The sequence below is a fragment of the Pteropus alecto genome, unplaced genomic scaffold (genome assembly GCF_000325575.1).
Source record: "Pteropus alecto unplaced genomic scaffold, ASM32557v1 scaffold380, whole genome shotgun sequence".
Classification (NCBI taxonomy): domain Eukaryota; kingdom Metazoa; phylum Chordata; class Mammalia; order Chiroptera; family Pteropodidae; genus Pteropus; species Pteropus alecto.
Genome location: NW_006430090.1, coordinates 110,565 through 127,736, shown reverse-complemented (window position 1 = coordinate 127,736; position 17,172 = coordinate 110,565). Strand labels below are relative to the sequence as shown.

Here is a 17,172-nt window from a genome sequence, read left to right as displayed (position 1 = left end):
CGGGCACGGGCCGCGCCGGGCGGCCCGGCCAGGGCACTCTGCTCGGGGCGGCTTGGGAAGGGCTGGGCGCCTGTGCCCCACGGACAGTCTGCGTGGACCTCCCCGCGCTGGGGGCAGCGCCACAGGGACGCCTGGACCGCACGGTGGTCACCCACGGGGAGCTCCTCCCCAAGGGGTGCTCTGCGATGCCGCGCCAGGCAGCGGTTATGGCTGCAGGGCCTCGCACCCGCTGGGCTCCAACAGGGGCCCTCCGCAGGGTGCGGCCTCTGGGGAGTGACCAGGTCGGGGTCCTGAGACGGGGTGAGGCCGCGCAGCTCCTGCAAGGGGCGTCCAGCTCCAGCACTCTGCCGGGTTTTTGGGCTGCACTGCACACAGAAGCCCCAGCTCTGGGAGTCCCCGTCTGGGGGGGTCGTCCTGCCACCCCCTGTCCAGCCGTGCAGGTCCCCCTCCTGAGAGGGGCATCTCTGGGCTAGGGCCTCTGCCGGGGGCCTCGGCTCTGTCTTGGGCCTCTCCTCCTGGCCCCTGTCGGTTTCCGGGGGATCCGCCTTGAGAATGCTTCCCCGCAGGTAGTTCGGGGCTCCAGCCTCCATCCCGAGCCAGCCGCCACCACGGTGAGCTGCTATAGGATCTGGAAGAGCAGAAGAGAAAGGGAGGTGGCATTTCCCAGGAGCGGAGAAGGATAGAACTGGGCCAAAGAACCAGGACCCCAGGACTGTTGCCTGCTGGGTGGCCCCCGGCTCCCCCGGGGCAGGGAAACGGAGAAGTGACACCAGGAGATGAGAACCCTAAAGCCTCCTGCCCCTACTCTCAGCGTTGGCCACACCCGAGACTGCCACCAAGGCCTCAGGGAACAGTTTCCCTGCCTCTCTGCTCCCCGCCGTCATCCCTCCTCCTCACCAGCTGCTGGACCGCCATCGCCACTGCCTTGGGACTTCAGCGGCCTCCTCCCCCAAGCAACAGGGTCAACCCGATGAGTCAGCCACTTCCCCCGCCAGAATCCCTCCTCTGCTGCTGACCTCCAGCCTTCTGGTGGCATGCCCTCCTGGCCCCTGCCTTGGCCTGGCCCAGCCCCATTCACTGCCATCAGCCAGCTCTTCTGCGAGGGGTGAGCTGGGCCTCATCCTGCAGCAGGGCTGGGCGCTGGATCTGCCCCTCCCCACTGCCACCCGGGAGCCCGGGCTCTCTCAGGTCTGGTGGCCTCAGTGCAAATGTAAACAGCTGAGCACGGACCCTGCCCATTCCAGCCAGAGCCTGACACCTGCTATCGTGATTTCTAGTCGCACGGTGGCTGCTATTAGCTTCCTACTGGTGCTGTAACGAACTACCACCACCTTAGTGGCTCGAAGCAATGAGAGCTGGTCACCTCCCAGTTCCAGAGGTCAGCCCTGAAGCAAGGTTTCAGCAGCATGTCTTGCTTCTGGAGGCAGGACCTGCCTCTTCCAGCGTTACAGGGCCCCGCCTTCCACCTTCCAAGCCGGCAGGGAACGTCTCTCGCTCTGCGTCTGGTGCCACATCTTCTTGGACTCTGAGGCTCCTGCCTCTCCTTATGCAGACACTGGGATTCCACTGGGAATAATCCAGAATAACCACTCACATCAGATCCTTCATCGCACCTCACAGTCCTTTCTGCTGTGTGAGGTGACACAGTCACCGGTTCTGGGGATGAGGACATGCACGCCTTCAGGGAAGGGAGGGTATTATTCTACCTGCCACGGTGGCTTTTGCTGAGTGCTACATAGGATTTGCAGGAGAAACACATTATGTACATCAAGATGGCATTTAGATGAAGTGAAAACTATGTTTAGCCTGGAACCTCGAAGAACACACAGGCGGCTCGGAACCACCCCATCCGGGTGCGGGCTCGCTCGGCGGGGCACGGCTGCACCGCGCAGACCGGGGACAGTGACTCAGGTGCAGCCAACATGCACAGAGGGGTCAGACAGAGAAGACCCACCTGGTGGGGAGGAAAATGGAAAGGAAGACAAGGCCTTGTGTGTGGGTCACATTCCAGATCAGTGACAGTCACGGATAATCAGAGGACTGACCTATTAAAGAGCCCGCGGGTAAGAATGAAGATTTCCTCTCAATTCTTGTCACGTCCAGAACAAAGGTAGATCTCCTCTCTGTGGCCTCTGGGAGGTGAACGTGGGACCACAGAAAAACGCCACCTCAGCGAGCACAGGGCCCAGGTGCCCCTTTTTCTCTGTGTTCCCTTTTCTGTGGCAGGCAGAGCTCCCTTTATCAAAAATTCCAGAAACTGGAGAATATTTAGTGACATGGCTTGCTCCAGCTCCCCCTTGACCCACTGTCGCTTTTCCGTCAGTTTTTTAAATTCCTAATAAGCAGTTCCCCAGGGTCACGCAGGGCCCTGAAATAACCTGACCAGGAACGAAAAGAACCATGAATCGTGTAACCAGGACTCCGCACGTTCCCGGCGAGGACGCTTCAGAGTGCCTGGACGCGGTTCCTTTCGCGATGCTGCTGCCAACCACCTCCGGTGCATCGCCTTGACCTTGGACATCGCGATCACAATGGCAGAAACGCATCAATGACCGGCGCTCCGAGTGGAAATCACACACACTGGATTGGTTAAAGGTGAAAATACAGAGCTTGACATGTCCCAGAGATTGGGTCGGGCCGTGGAAGCAGTTCAGCTGTCACTGCCACACAGGAGTGTGAGAGGTGGGGTTGTGACCTCACACAGCCCTCACTCCCGTCACAAGTGATAACTGCACAACCTTTCTCTCCCCCCCGCAGCCTGTGGGAGACCAGCCTTCAACCCAGGGCAGGTAAGGCCGCCCCGTCTGCACCCCAACGTCCCTCGGGGCCTGGGTGAACCAAGCCTTCACAGAGCCGCGTCCAGGCCCAGGAGGGCATGGCTCTTTGCTGGCTCTCTCTTCTCCGTAGGTGGCACTCACTGATCGGGACTTAGTTCTCGGAAATCCAACGCCCTCCTCACTGTGGCAACAGCCACTTTGTGCCTTGGTTTCTCCACCTGACAAATTAGCCAGCTGGTGCTCAAGACCCAAGGAGGTGGTGCTCGGAGTGAAGAACTTCTCCCAGCCAGCGTGAGGACATCTGGGTGACAGTGAGCACTGCTATGTCACACCCCGGTGCCAGATTGTCCACAGGACCCTGAGAGAGGGACACTTGGGCCTGATGGAGGATGTGACAGACAGGCAGCTCTTCTCCAACCACTGGGGACTTGAGTCCGAGGACATTCTCTCCAGGTGGGAAGTGGGCTGGTGCTGTCCCAGCCTTTCACTGTGTCTGCCTGTCACCCTGAGAGCTGACTGCGCAGCTTCCCGAGAACAGGAGTGGGGACAAGGGCGTATTGGGGCGCAAGCAGCTGAGGGCCCCAGCTGCTGGCCAGCAGGAGGTGGACATGAACCTAACCCAGAGCGGAAACCGTGCGGGGCTGGTGGGCAGGCTCGGGGGTCACGACTCCTGAGGGTCCTCGCGGGACGCCTGGGGGAGGTCACGGGAAGTGCTTTCTCTAGAATGCGGAGCATGACACAGCAACTCTGCCCCTGGGAGTCTGCCCAGGAGAAATGAAAACAGGCGTTTGAGCAAGAACGTCCATAGCAGCATTTTTCGTAACAGCCAAAAGGTGGAAACCGCCCGAATGTCCATCCACTGATGAACGGCTCACAGCACCAGTCTGTCCCTAAAATGGACCGCCACCCAGCAACCGAAAGGGAGGGCCGACACATGGCTGGACCTCTGAAAACACTACCCTCAGTGAAAGAAGCGAGACACAGAAAGACCACATATCGTATAATTCCATTTATATGAAAAATCTAGAATAGGCAAATCCATAGAGACGAAGAGTAGATTAGTGCTCGCCAGGGGCTGAGGGGACAAAGGATGGGGAGCGGTGGTTGAATGGGTATGGGGTTTTATCTTGGGGTGCTGGGAACGTTCTGGGGTTGGACAATGGTGATGGTTGCACACGTAGTGAATACACTAAAAACTAAATATACTAAGAACCAATCTGAATTAATTGTACAGTTTATAATGGCTCATTTATGTTATGTGAACTGCATCTAAAATAATGCAAATCGAATGCACCCGTGGCACGCAGAGTCCCTGCCTTAGGGGGGCCCTCACGCCTGTCCTCAAACAGCCTAGGCGAGCCCACTCTGCAACACCCAGGATGTCACCCGAGCCCTGGCCACCCAAAGAGCTCTGCGTGGGGTGCAGGTGTGTGTGTGGATGATAGTTCTGTAATGAGAAAAACAAGGTCTTCAGCATTGCCAGGTAAAATTAAACGTTAACTTGGCCAAGTGGACTGCACACCAAGTAGACCTTTCATCTCCGAAGCTTAAACTTGGGCTGACGGCATCCTCCCCCAGGGCACGGACTTCTTCAGCCGGGTGTCTCTTAATTTACTCATCTCAAGAAGAAAACTCTGCTGGAGATGACGGGCAGCATGCTAGGGCACAGGGCAGGGCCTGTGGCATCCTCTGCCCCAGGGCACTGCAGGCACTGAGTCACAGACGGCAAGCTGTGACACGGGCGCAGGCATTCATGTCCCAGTCTGTCCTCCAAACCCAGGCTGCCCATTTGCCCACCACAGAGAGCTGTTCAGGATAGGCCCATCCTGCCCACCTCCCCAGCCACCGCTGGACCCCGAGCCTGCCTCTGGGCCCCCGGTTCTGCGACATTCTGAGGTCTGCCTTCAGGAGGCCAGGCTGACCCTGCAGGGGGCCCACACAGAGCTGCTGGGGGAGCCCCAGGCCCCTTTATGAAGGGGACCAGTCCAGGGACACCACCACCACACTGAGATCTGAGGACTCCACACCAGAAGGGGCTCCCCAGCTACAGGCACTGATGTGGGGACCCCATCATCCCCTTCCTCTTTGTGTAACTGTAACCCCGAGACAAACTCCAGCCCCTCACAAAGAGGGATCCCACGGTGAACGCTGAACAGCAGGAGGGCAGGTGCCCAGGTTTCTGTCCATCATCCCTGGGAGGGACCGGGGCTTCTAACAATCATGCGTCCCGGAAGCCCCGCAGATGAGATCCAGCTCCCTCTGACAGGACATCACGTTGTGTGCTCCAGGTGTGAAGGACAGTGGCACCTGGGTGCCTGTCATGCTCCGGTGCCCGGGCTTCCAGTATGTAGGGTCATGGCTGCCGATCTCATGCCCTGGTCTGCACAATACCTGGAAGCTAGAGCAGAGCCCCGGGCCAGCATCTGGCACGACCTCCTGTTCCGCACAAGATCTGGGGGCCGAGGAACCACCAGGGTGAGAGAAGACACTCGGGGCAGCCTGGCCAACCCAAGATGGCCAATCGCCATGGACCCAGTGGACAGACCAGAGGATGGGTGTCCTGGGCATGAGGCCACCCACAACTGAGCAGGTTCCCCTGATGGAGGCTATAGCGGATTGAAAGGTGCTCCAACCCCCCAAAGATAAAACCACACTCTAAGTCCCAGAATCTGTGACTATCAGCCTATTTGGGAAAAGTGTACTTGCAGATGTAGGTAAGGATCTTGAGACAAGATCATCCTGAATTATTTGGGTGGCTCTAAACCCAATGACAGCTGTCCCATGAGGCAGAGAGACAAGAGGCCAAGCCTGGCATACAGCAGCCACAAAGCAAGGAGCACCTGGAAGCATCAGAGGCTAGGACGTAGGGTTATGTCCATGGCGGAGCCCACAGAGCGTCATCCTACCGACCACTTGACTGCAGCTTCTGGCCTCCAGAATGGAGAGAGAATTCGTGGTTTTAAGCCACCCAGTTGGTAGTAATTTGTTCCAGCAGCCGCAGGAAACTAACACAGAGACTGGTAAGCACCCTCAAAAGGATGAGTGGGTTGTGAAGGGGGCCTCCTGACCCTTGGTCATGTCTCGGTGTCAGATGCCTATACAGAGGGTCAGGGAAGACTGGGTGGTCCCAGTGAGAAGCAGCAGCCCCTGTGGCAGGAGGGACCCTGAACTCACAGGAGATGGGAGCCAAGGGGCACCTGGCAGTCATATCTCCAGAACAGTCTCCAGACACCCACTCCCATGGGTGACTCTGCCCAAGTGCTGCGACAAAACCCTGCCTCCCAGCACCAGACACAGCAGATGCATCCTGGAGACCATGGCTGCATCTCTGCCTCTCCTGCCCTGCGTCCACAGCACCCACTGTGCCTGGATGACCTCCAGCCTGGGATCAGAGACTGAGCATGGCAAGGACTCCCAGGGGCCTGTCCCTGGTGTTCTGACAGTTACCTCCCCTCTGCCCTGCACCCTCAGGGCTTGCCCCACCTTGCCCCAGGGCTGCTGGTGGATGGGAACAGGACACAGAGCAGGCACCTTAGGGCAAGTAGAGAGGCTGAGAGATTTCTGTGTCCCAGGCTGAGCCCTGCAGAACTGCATGGCAATAGCACGTGGGAAAGCAGTGAGGATGAAGGTCCTCAGAGCTGGCACAGGGCTCACTCAGGCTGCTAAGGGGGTGTTCATGGAGGTCAACACAGGCAGCTTATGTGTGGAGGGCACAGATGATCTGCGAAGCCCACCGTGGTTCCACCTCTGAGTCACAGACCGACTTCACCCCACTGACAGCCCCGAGACACACAGACGCTAGCCTGTCCTATGTCACAGTGTACGCGTAGTGGGAAGGTAATGCACGACACACAGTGGGGGGCAGTGGCCTGAGTGCAGGCGCGACCCCCCTCCGTGCCTGCCCTCCCACGGTGCCTTCGTCCTCGTGGGCCCGGTCCTCAAGGATAAGCCAGATTCGGCGCTCGCGGGACATCGACTGTGTCAGGGTCGGGGGACACAGCGGAGCCAAACAGGGGACTTACGGGGAGTGAATGACGGAAGCACAGGCAAGAAGAAATGAACAAGATTAACGAAAATGACGTGAAGAACATCGAACACGGGGCGGCGCGAAGGTGGGGGAGGAAGGCGGCGGCTTCTTCGGCTTCTTGGAGGAGGGGACATTGGACCTGGGACTGAAGGAAGAAGAGGAGCTGCCGCGTCCGGAGCCAAGGAAAGGGAACGGCGAGCGCAGAGGCCGGGAGGCAGGGCCAGAGGCGGCGGGAAGGCCGGTGTCGGCCACTGGAGACGGGCTTGATTCTGAGAGTCGCGACGATGAGTCCTGGGCCTGATGCCTCCCCTCGCGGGCCTCACCTCCACACTCGGGTTGGTGGAAGCCGGAACCGGAACCAGAACCAGAACCAGAACGGACAGACCCGCCCGGAACTGAAGGCCCGACGTACGGTAGCCAGCCCGGACCCTGAGCGAACGGACCGGAAGTGCGGGGCCAGACCTCGGTCTCGGCGCCGGCCCCCGACAGCGCGGCTGGAGGAGGGAACGCGGGTGGCGGCGGCGCTGAGCGCCCGGAGGCCCCTGACTCGCAGGCTGGGGTCTCGGGTACACGTTGAATGCCACTTACTCGCTGGGGGTGGCCCGCAGGTCCCCTGGTCCCCGCACGCCGCGCAGAGCCTTTCTCGTTCCTCCGGGCCGCCGCTGCACTGAGAAGTTGGCTCCGCCTTGAGGGTGGGCTGGGGCCCTCCCCGGGACTGCCGGGCAATGTAGTCCCCTCGCGCTCTGCCCTCCGTGCTCCCGGTAGTCATGGCAACCGAAGCACGCTACACCCAATAGGAGGCTGGACTCTACGTCGTCACCAAGGAGACGGCGTCCAGAATGAGCATGGTTCCGCCCACCAAGCCCCAGAATACGGATGATTGGTCGTTACGATGATTGATAGCCCTTGCTCCCAGTCATACTTCTGGGAGGTCTGGACGCAGAAACGATCGGCCATTCCCTGCCTCGCTGGGGTGGGAAACGCTTGGGTTCTGACATGTCCCAGTGAGCGAGCTACTTGCCACACTGCCAGGAGTGGAGCTCGAGTATCTGGGTGTCAAAGCCCCATAGTTGATTCTAGTATGTGCACCCCCGTTTGAGAGCCACGGCCTCCAGCCCCAAAAGTAATGCTAACCCCACTTGCTCACCTCGGTAGAATAAGCTGGTCAGGCCTCACCCACTGACATCATCCTCATCTTATGCCCATCTATTCCTTGGCCCTATCCAAGGACAAAGGGCTTGGTTTGGAAATCTGCGTGGGGCTTACCATACTCAATGAAGTTGAGTGAGTTGTGCCTGAATGGCACTTGGAAGGCTGTTTGTCCATGTGCCTATTCTGGTAGCTCACGAAGGCCTTGCCACAGTTGCCACAAAGGAACACAATCTCTGGCTCTCTGTATGGGGTGCCAGTGTGTGAGCAGGTTCCACCACTGCCTGAACGTCTCAGTGCACTCCCTGGGGCTTCTCACTGCCGGAACTTCGGATCTTCTGATGTGTGAGGAGGCTGACCAGAATTGGGACATCTCATGCCAGTGTGTGCCCTGCTGCTGGAGCAGCACTGAGCTCTTCCAAAAGGATTTCCTTCTCTGGGTGCATAGAAAGGGCCTCTCCCTGGAGTGAATTATCTGGTGCTGCCGCAGGTCTACCCACCACACAAAGGCCTTATTGCTGTTGGGTCAGGTGTGAAGTTGCTTGTACTTAAGGAAGCTGGAGGTCCAACTGAAGGCGGGCACTGGTGTGAGGGCCTTATCTGGGTAGGTGCTGGTGAGAGGTCTACGGATGGTCTGCATACCCTTCCCACTGTTACAGAAGCCTGTTGCCTAAGGGGGGTCCCCCACCCTCCTCAGGACTAATACTGGGAGTAGCAACAGAAAAGCACCCCACTACATTCAGTGGTTACACACAGGGTGCTTCAGGAGTGAGACCCTTGGTCACGCAGGGCACTAGAGAGGAAGTAGGCTCCCACACAAGGAATCCAGCTCCTTCGAATTGTCAGGGCTCCTGCCAAGGCCACAGTCTTGGGAGCCTGTGGCCTGAGGAAGTTGTCCTGCCACCTGCCATCCCTGAGAGGGGGTTTCCCAGCTCTGTCCTCTGTAAGGGTGCTCAGTTCCACCTCAGGCCTCTCTTGAGGGCCTACAGATTCTTCCATGCTCAGCATCCTGGGCTGGAGCCTCAATCCTGGGGCCAGCCTCCAACTCAGAAAACTGGGGCCGGATGTGCAAAAGCTGAGCAGAAATGGAGGGGCTAGCAGTTTCCGGGAAGGAAAAGGGTCCCAGGAGCCATTAAAGTGGCATCCTGGATGGGTCGACCAAATTTCCTCAACAGTCTTGGAAGCTGTAAAAAGGGGAGACATAAAGGAATTTCGGCAGGAACTGAAGGCAGCCAGCTCAGCGGTGAGGTGGTCGGGGGATAAATTCGAATGTCTGGTTCTTTCCCAATATTCGTTTCTACTCGTTCTCCAATTCCTGCCTCTGAGTCCTCCCAAATCCAGGTCCAGATTTCTCTTCCATTTAAGGTTTCGGATTCCTTTTCCTCAATCTACATCCCCGTTTCTTCCCTAATTTGTGTCTTGCACTCCCAAATCACAGGCACCACGAACCCATGTCTGTGAGATTGTTCTGAATTCATGTCCCTCCAATGCACGGCAGACCCTTGTGACGTTTATATAGATGTACGTTATCAAATGACCACCAGTAGCCAGGTCACAGGCTCCAAACCGGCCATGTATGATTCTGTTCTAATTTCTATGCTGAAGGAGTGGGCCCTGTCAGCTTTCAAAGAGTAAGAGGCAGAGTTGTGGGGGTCCCCTCTGTATCCTGCTCAGTGTGAGAGTGAAAGGTGCCACTTCCTTCACCCAGCCTTCCTGCTTTCTCCCCAGTCATCACCACTCCAGGTGCAGCCCCCAGGACCAGGCAGGGCCCCCAAGAATTAGAGAGGGTCCCTCTGGGGCCATAGCCCCTCTCCATAACCGCAGACCCCAGTGGGAGGCCCAAGGCTACTGCTCCTCACATATCAGGGTTGAGGGCAGTGTTAAGGGCCACCAGCTACAGGGGTTGGGGCCCTGCCTTCTGGATGCAGCTCTTGTGCCCTCTGCTGAGGTAGCCTCCAGGCAGTGGGAAAACCCGTGTTCGGCCAGATGCGGCTCCTTGCCATCCTGCCGGGCGCGGGATGTGCAGACAGAGTGTTGCTGTCTCTGGGAAGCCCACCAGGGTAGAACCCACGCGTCCAGCTCAGCTCCGTGGTCTAGGTTCAGGAAGTGCAAACAGGTGGGGGTGGGGTGTGTGTGTGTGTGTGTGTGTGTGTGTGTGTGTGTCTGGCGCATGCTCTCCACAGTCACTGGGTGGGGCTGCAGAATGGGCAGGGCACCTACAACCAGTGCCGACCCCTTGCGCCGTCCAGTAACCTCAGCACCAGCACAGGCCCCAGTGGACCAAAGAGAGCGGAGGCTGTTCCCCCAGGGCGCCTGCTGGGCACACGGGCCCCTCTCCTAGGGCCCCTCCCCGATCTCCGGCGGCACGCGATGACAGGTCGAGGAAAGACGATGGGGGAACCCGGAGATGGGGGTAAAGGGAGAGATCAAGTCGAAAAACGTCCCTTCTCCGGGGTTCAGGGTCGCAGCAGCCCCAAGCGTGACAGTGTAGCAGAGCGGGACGCACGAGTGGTGTCCGCGCACGCGCGCGGGCGCCGGCACCGAGTGAGGGCAGTCGTGACAACGGGATACCATTCCGCCACCCGGGGAAGCGGCCGCGCCTGGGCCAAGAAATGACAGGGGTGCCGAACCAGTTACCCGCCCCTCCAAACCTGGTGGATGGCAGGTGGGACTCGAAGTCAGAAAGCGGCGAGCCCGAGCCGGAGTTCTACTCTTATTAGACATGGCGGCGCTGACCTCACGGAGAACTGTGCGCTTGTGCTGTTCCCCGCGCGCCCGGCAAGTACTGGAAAACACACGTCTGCCAGGCACGCTGGTGGGGACACGTCTGCGAGTGCGCATGCGCCCTGGCAAAGTCGTTCATGGAGTGCGGAGGACACCTTTACAGTCTTGCTCCGGATTGGTCCATAGAGACACTGTTCCTGTTGCGCGCGCGTGGCCTCCGCTGACCCGGAAGTGTTCGCTCCCGTTAAAGGCGAAGGCCCGCGGCCCGCGGCCTCTTCCTGTCGGTGCCAGGGCCGCGTGTGGTCCACGCCGAGCGACAGAGACGCCCCGACTACGCTCTCAGGTGAGGCCGCCGCGGGGCCGGGGGTCTGAGGGACGATGCAGAATGCTTTAGGGAGTCATAGGGGCGGGCCCCGAGGCCCGGACTTTTTTTGGGGGGGGGCCTCAACTCTCTCCGGAAAACGTGCGAGCGAAACGGGCGGAGTCGTGGGGAAAGCCCTTGCCTGGTTACTGCTCCGCCGCCGCTTCGGTGCTGTGCCCGCAGCGGGGCTCCGGACTGTGGGTTTGGCCACTAACCGCACATTGAGATAGGAAGGTTCCGAGATGCACGATGCACCATCTGTTCTGGGCACGGTTCTCTCCTTAGTAGCAGCCCTTAGTGCCTCCTTAGTATTGGCCACGGACCGCATCTTTGACTTGATTCTGCGCAGGATTCGTGCGGTGGTCTTTGATGGCAGATAACAGTTTCGTTTCACTGATGGGGAAGCGTAGTCCAAAGCAGTTTGTTGACTCTTCGAGCGTCGCAGAGCTCGTTAATGACATGGCTGGGATTTGAACCCCTGCAGATGCCATATCAAGGCATTTGGCATCACCTGCCCACCTGTGGTCCAAGCAGCAGCCGTTGACCCGCGTGCCTGCCAGCTCTTGGCCCCAGGGATGCTGGGCGAGAGACGCAGCTTGCTGAACGCTGAGTGGTTTCTCAAGAGTTCAAAGAGATGGACCCAGAATTTCACAGCCTTCCTCGGGTTTTCGTAACTTCGAATTCACAGAATGCGGACAGGTCTCGGAATCAGTGGTGGGTGTGCCTGGGCTCTGACGTTTTCTGTCCCTAGGATGACGGAGTGGGAGACAGCCGCACCTGCAGTAGCAGAGACCCCCGACATCAAGCTCTTTGGGAAGTGGAGCACGGATGATGTGCAGATCAATGACATTTCTTTGCAGGTGAGGAGGGGTGGTGGTTCCTCCAGCCAGAGGTTGGGGGCACATGTGGATTCTTGTGGGAGGGGTCACTTGAAACTTGAAGCTGTCCAACTTAGTCAAGAATTGAAGACATGACAGGTAAAAGGGGACTCCCTAGACCACCAACCAACCCCACCACGTCCGCGTCCTTGTGTCCTGTCCAGAAATTGCTATGGTTTTTTTCACGGGGTAGCTCCTTCCTCAGAAGGAGCAGCACATCCCTTGGGCTGTTTCTTAGTTTTTTGTTTTGTAGTCGACTACACAACACCGCGGTAATCACTTTAGACTATGAGTTCAGACATCATTTTTTTGCGTGTGAAATCATTGTCCTGGCACCATCTAGTTTTTTGTTGCTTTGAGCTTTGTGCATTTTTTTTTTTTTTAACAAATCTGACCGTAGAATGTTTGTAATTTAAATCTCTTCCATATGCCTTACGCGTGTGTCCCGGCGCCATTTGTTGAACAGAGTCTTTGCCCCACTGAATGGCCTTGGTGCCCTTGTGGCACATCAGTTGAACGCAGACGTGTGTGTTTACGTCTGGACTCGGTCACGTTCCGTTGGTCTGAATGTCTTTCCTTGAACCAGGACCACGCCGTCTCGATTACTGTAGCTTTGGATGCGTTTTTGAGATTAGGAAATGAGCGTCCTCCCACTTTACTCCCATGTTTTATACTTGGCCTCGTTAGGACTTTTGTAGGCCCTTCATATAACAAAAAGTTTTTTTCGTGACTGTATTAATACGGAGATGAACAAAATTCAGGTTGGGTTATAGTCATTCTTTCTCTTTCTTGTTTAAAAGGAATTAAAACATTTTTATTGCATCTATATAAGTATATTATGGGATCTGGGCATTAAGCCTTATGGAGAACTCAGCCTTATTTTTTGTCGGAAGCCAGCCGACCAAGTCAAACCGGGTCCCTGAATGGGGGAGCGGGGACTGAGAAAAAAGAGAAGACAGACAGGGTGAAGGAGGGAGAACAGATCTCACAACTGTCTCTCCGAGTTTATTTTTTATCCTTCTTTTTATACATAATCTGTTCCTTTTGGTCTCCCAAGATAACATAATTAAAGTAACATCCTGAAGATCAAGGTACAATCGACACTTCCTTTGAGACTCCCTTTGACACTCCCTTTATCTATACTTAATCTTCTTCTTTCTGGAATTCCACAGAACCAGCCTTTTCCTTTTTATGCAAGCAGGCCTCCCGAGATAATCCATGCACTCTTTTGAATTTGGGGAGCTTTATCTCCCTACAATTTTTCACGCCGAATGTCATGTAGACATTCATGGGTTTGTTGGTGGATCTGCAAACTTAAAGGGTTAGTAAATGTTTTAGTCTGGATCACGTCTATTCTGTCACATATATCCACTTCCTGACTTCCTTTTTTTTTTTGTACACCCTTTAAAATTCTAAAAAACTATTTTCCACTTTTCCTAGTACCCTCTTAGGGACTGGAAAGGCAGCCGTCGGTGTGGGAACAGTTCGCCCTGTCCAGAAAGTTTGTGCAGGGCTCTGCTGTGGGGCAGGCAGGACGGCGGTGTGTGCGTTTCTCCCCCGCATGAACCCATGCCTGGGTTACTTGGCCTTTTTGTGCAAGTGCTTCGCTGCATTGTAGACACCATACTGTCATATTAGTATCAGAATCCTGTGTCCTTTCCTGTCATTGCCGTTATTGTAGAAAAACGTGGATGCCTGTATCCTCGTATATAAGGGGCACACCGACCTTGGGTGTGTCTCATAGTGGAATTACTGACAGTCCTGTAAACATACACAGTTCGTCTGATCTCCCGTCCCCCCCGCAACATCTTGGTGCATTCTTGACATTTTCTCAGGAAATGTATACACATATAGGAAGGATTGTGGGTTGATTTCTTTTTTTCCCCTCTAAGGGACATTTGGCAATGACAGTACATTTTGGGTGTCAAAACCGAGGGGTGTTGCCTGCATACTGCTAAATATCCTGTAGTGCATGGTACAGTTCCCCTCTCCCCAAAAAAGGAATTCCCTCATTTCAAATGTCCGCTGGGCAGCTTTTGAGGAGCGCCTAAAGCACGATGGGTCATGCGCTGTTCTCCGTGGTTCACCCCGCTCCCTCCCATGAAGGAAGCGCTCTTCAGCAACTTCGGAAAGTCACTTGTTCAGGTTCTTATGTTTTTGTGGCCGGTGGGGCTCACAGCCAAGCCCCTCCATGTGGGTGGCAGCTACTTAACGGTGCTCCTGCCTGAGGTCCCCATGCCCCTCCTGTTGCCCCAGGATTACATCGCAGTGAAGGAGAAGTATGCCAAGTACCTGCCCCACAGCGCGGGCCGCTACGCAGCCAAGCGCTTCCGCAAGGCGCAGTGCCCGATCGTGGAGCGCCTCACCAACTCCATGATGATGCACGGCCGCAACAACGGCAAGAAGCTGATGACCGTGCGCATTGTCAAGCACGCTTTCGAGATCATTCATCTGCTCACTGGCGAGGTAGGGCCCCAGGGCCTGTGGGGCACAGTGCCCTTATGACCCCTATAGCCAACAGCCGCCCCCGGCATGCTCACCAGCTCCTCCAGGTTTTAGAGAGGAGACAGGGAGGGATTCGGCCAGAAGACAGGCTCACGGCCTCCCTGTCTCCTAGAACCCCCTGCAGGTCCTAGTGAATGCCATCATCAACAGTGGCCCTCGGGAGGACTCGACCCGCATTGGGCGAGCCGGAACAGTGAGGCGACAGGCCGTGGATGTGTCCCCTCTGCGCCGTGTAAATCAGGTGGGCCTGGGGCTTTTGGCACATGGGGCTGGGCAGGAACAGCAATCAGGCCTCAGAGTCCTGCCCGGGGCAGAGTTGGCAAGTGGGAAGGCTTATCCCTGTCTGCATGTTTTACCTGGAGTGTCATTTCCTCCAGGAAGCCTTCCTGATTCCCATCCTGTGAGGGGCAGATCCTAGCATTGGGCTTTCTAGGCCACATTTGGCTGAGGTGTATGTTTTTACGCACTCTGTGTTTTTTTGACCGTTTGAGAATCAGTCACAGACGTTCTAACCATTTACCCTTCATGCTTCCTGGGTCTCTCTAAGAACGTCCCCACCATCCACCCCCAAGGAACTGAACAGCCATCAGCCAGTGTTCCCTCTCCCATTTATGCAGCTGTCCCTAGCACACCCTTCATAACGGCTCATTTTCAATCAAGAGTCCAGGCCAAGAGCTCACGTCGTGTTGCATTCCCAGTCGTGGGTCTCGAGTCTCCCATCATCGGGGACCCAACCTCAGCCTTTGTGTCTACGCTTATTTTTGTGACCCTCACAGTCCGACCCCAGATCTGGCCGCATGGCACCTGGGCAGCACTGTGGACTCCTGCTATGTCTTGTCTCAGTGGGCCAGTTGGTGGCAATGTAGTAGGCAGCTTTTGTTGGGGGCCCTGCCTGGTCTGGGGACATGCCCTGCCCCAGGTTTGCTGACCCCTGTACTCCCCAGGCCATTTGGCTGCTGTGCACTGGTGCCCGGGAGGCCGCCTTCCGGAACATCAAAACCATCGCCGAGTGCCTGGCGGATGAGCTCATCAACGCGGCCAAGGTGGGTGAGGACATGGGGTTCAGGGGAGGCTCCTCCAGCATCCAGAGCTGACCATGTGCCTCCTTGCAGGGTTCTTCCAACTCCTACGCCATCAAGAAGAAAGACGAGCTGGAGCGTGTGGCCAAGTCCAACCGTTGATCACCTGGCTGCAGCCCCAATAAACCTGTTTGCCCTCTGAGGCAGCACCACCTGCCTGTGCTGTTTGTCCTTGGGGGGCTTTGGGGAGTGGGGCAGGGTGGCCCCAGTGTCCTGAGGAGCTGCTCACATTCCTGGCACGTCTTTCGGCCTGTGGGGATCTCGCTTCCCCAGGGAAACACCACTGACTCAGAACCGTGACACCTCGGCCTGCAGGCATGGCCACCCAGAGTGTTGCAGGTGTTGGGAGAGAGGGGTGGGGTTGTCCTGGCAGAGTTATCACTGGGGCCTGGGGAGGGGCTTACTGGGTGCTCATGAGGTCTGGGTGGCGGTCTACCTCGCTGAGAAGCCTGCGGTTTGGGCCATGACAACCCCTCTGCACCCAGTGAGTGGGCAGAGGCCAACGGTGGCCAGTCCACAGTGGGGTCTGCCTGCCTTCCACCCCAGGACTCCAAAAATCCCACCGTTGTTCTGGCCAGTTTTCCACTGCAGCTCCAGGCAGCCTCCCTAACCACTTTGGTTCTGGGTGCAGCCTGCAGAGCCCTGCCCCCCCCCAGGTTCTTGCTATACTGTGACTCCAAGGTGGACAGTTGAGCTGAGTGGGTGAGGGCGAGCCCTCACCTGAGGAGCCTGGGTTGTCAGTTCTGTGACCTGTGCCATTACCTCACCACCCCCGACATCCGGCTGGGTGCTCACAGTCCTGGTGGGCGGGGCAAGCAGTCTGACGGGTCTGGCGGGAACCTGGGACTTGGGGGCGTGGTTCCATGCAGGTTACGTCCCACAGGGCGGGGCACAGTGTCCAGAAGCCAGTAGGCCAAGGATTGGGGTCAGAACTGGCAGGGACCAGCCAGCCAGGAGGAGGAGGCACCAACAGGTAGGAAGAGCCCGATGGCCGGCTGGTGTGTCACTGGTGGGGAGCCCCTGACCCCTGCTGTGTGCTTTCAGCCTCGCTCTGCTGTTGGCCCCCCGCGGCCAGGTGTCCTCTGCCCCTCCCTGGAGTCCCTATTTTTGCTCACTCGCAAGCCTGTCGGGTCCTCAGGCTCCGTCTCTGAGGCCTCCAAGTCTCACTCATCTGTGGTCCCCTGGGTTCATCTCTGGTCCATCCCACAGTCCCTGCCTTCCTATCTACCTGCCCACCCCGCCCCCCAAGTCCTAATCCTGCCACCTTGGACAGCTTCTACAACCGCGAGTCTCCGCGTCGCCCCATCCCGTCTCTCCTGGGCCCTGATCCCCTCCAGAGCCCAGTCCCTGACGCCGGGCTCCCCTGCATCCTTCCGCCAACGCCTCCCCGGCCTGACCGCCTCTCCCTGCAGGTCCGGTCGGGATGCCCTGCCCTCGGCCGCCCTGGCTCCGCCGCGCCCGGGCCCCTCAGAGCACGGGCCCCAGCTCCCCCGGAAGGGGGACGGACGAGGACGAAGACGAGGATGAGGGGGACGGCAGCCCGGGCTCTGGCCCCATCCTGCCCCCTGCGTCCCCCGTGGAGTGCCTCATCTGCGTGTCGCCCTTCGACGGCGTGTTCAAGCTGCCCAAGCGCCTGGACTGCGGCCACGTCTTCTGCCTCGAGTGCCTGGCT

The 17,172-nt window shown here is 57.6% G+C and overlaps 3 protein-coding genes across 3 annotated transcripts in view; 2 read left to right on the top strand and 1 right to left on the bottom strand.

Annotated features, from left to right (window-relative positions):
- Positions 1-10,742, bottom strand: part of ZNF837 (zinc finger protein 837) — an 11,444-nt gene extending 702 nt beyond the window's left edge. Inside the window, exons 1-3 of the mRNA XM_025046640.1 lie at positions 10,605-10,742; positions 7,393-10,046; positions 12-628 (exon numbers count right to left, since the gene is read on the bottom strand). Coding sequence (XP_024902408.1) covers positions 12-628; positions 7,393-7,573 — 798 coding nt within the window. The 5' untranslated portion in view covers positions 7,574-10,046; positions 10,605-10,742. The remainder of the gene's footprint in view (positions 1-11; positions 629-7,392; positions 10,047-10,604) is intronic.
- A 132-nt stretch (positions 10,743-10,874) lies between these two features.
- On the top strand, positions 10,875-15,654 carry RPS5 (ribosomal protein S5). Its single transcript, XM_006904756.3, has 6 exons — positions 10,875-11,020; positions 11,790-11,898; positions 14,173-14,382; positions 14,534-14,662; positions 15,366-15,464; positions 15,534-15,654. The coding sequence occupies exons 2-6, from the start codon at positions 11,791-11,793 to the stop codon at positions 15,600-15,602; spliced, it is 615 nt and encodes a 204-aa protein (XP_006904818.1). The 5' UTR covers positions 10,875-11,020; position 11,790; the 3' UTR covers positions 15,603-15,654.
- Positions 15,655-15,794: 140 nt separating this feature from the next.
- The window catches only part of RNF225 (ring finger protein 225), a 2,133-nt gene continuing 755 nt past the window's right edge, over positions 15,795-17,172 (top strand). Inside the window, exon 1 of the mRNA XM_025046639.1 lies at positions 15,795-17,169. Within this exon, the coding sequence (XP_024902407.1) occupies positions 16,924-17,169 (246 nt within the window). The 5' untranslated portion in view covers positions 15,795-16,923. The remainder of the gene's footprint in view (positions 17,170-17,172) is intronic.

Bases quoted from the DNA above. Each gene is read 5' to 3' on its own strand.
- RPS5 (XM_006904756.3), top strand. From the start codon at position 11,791: ATGACGGAGTGGGAGACAGCCGCACCTGCAGTAGCAGAGACCCCCGAC. The intron at 11,899-14,172 runs GTGAGGAGGGGT...CTGTTGCCCCAG, and splicing joins TCAATGACATTTCTTTGCAG to GATTACATCGCAGTGAAGGA. The intron at 14,383-14,533 runs GTAGGGCCCCAG...CCTGTCTCCTAG, and splicing joins TTCATCTGCTCACTGGCGAG to AACCCCCTGCAGGTCCTAGT.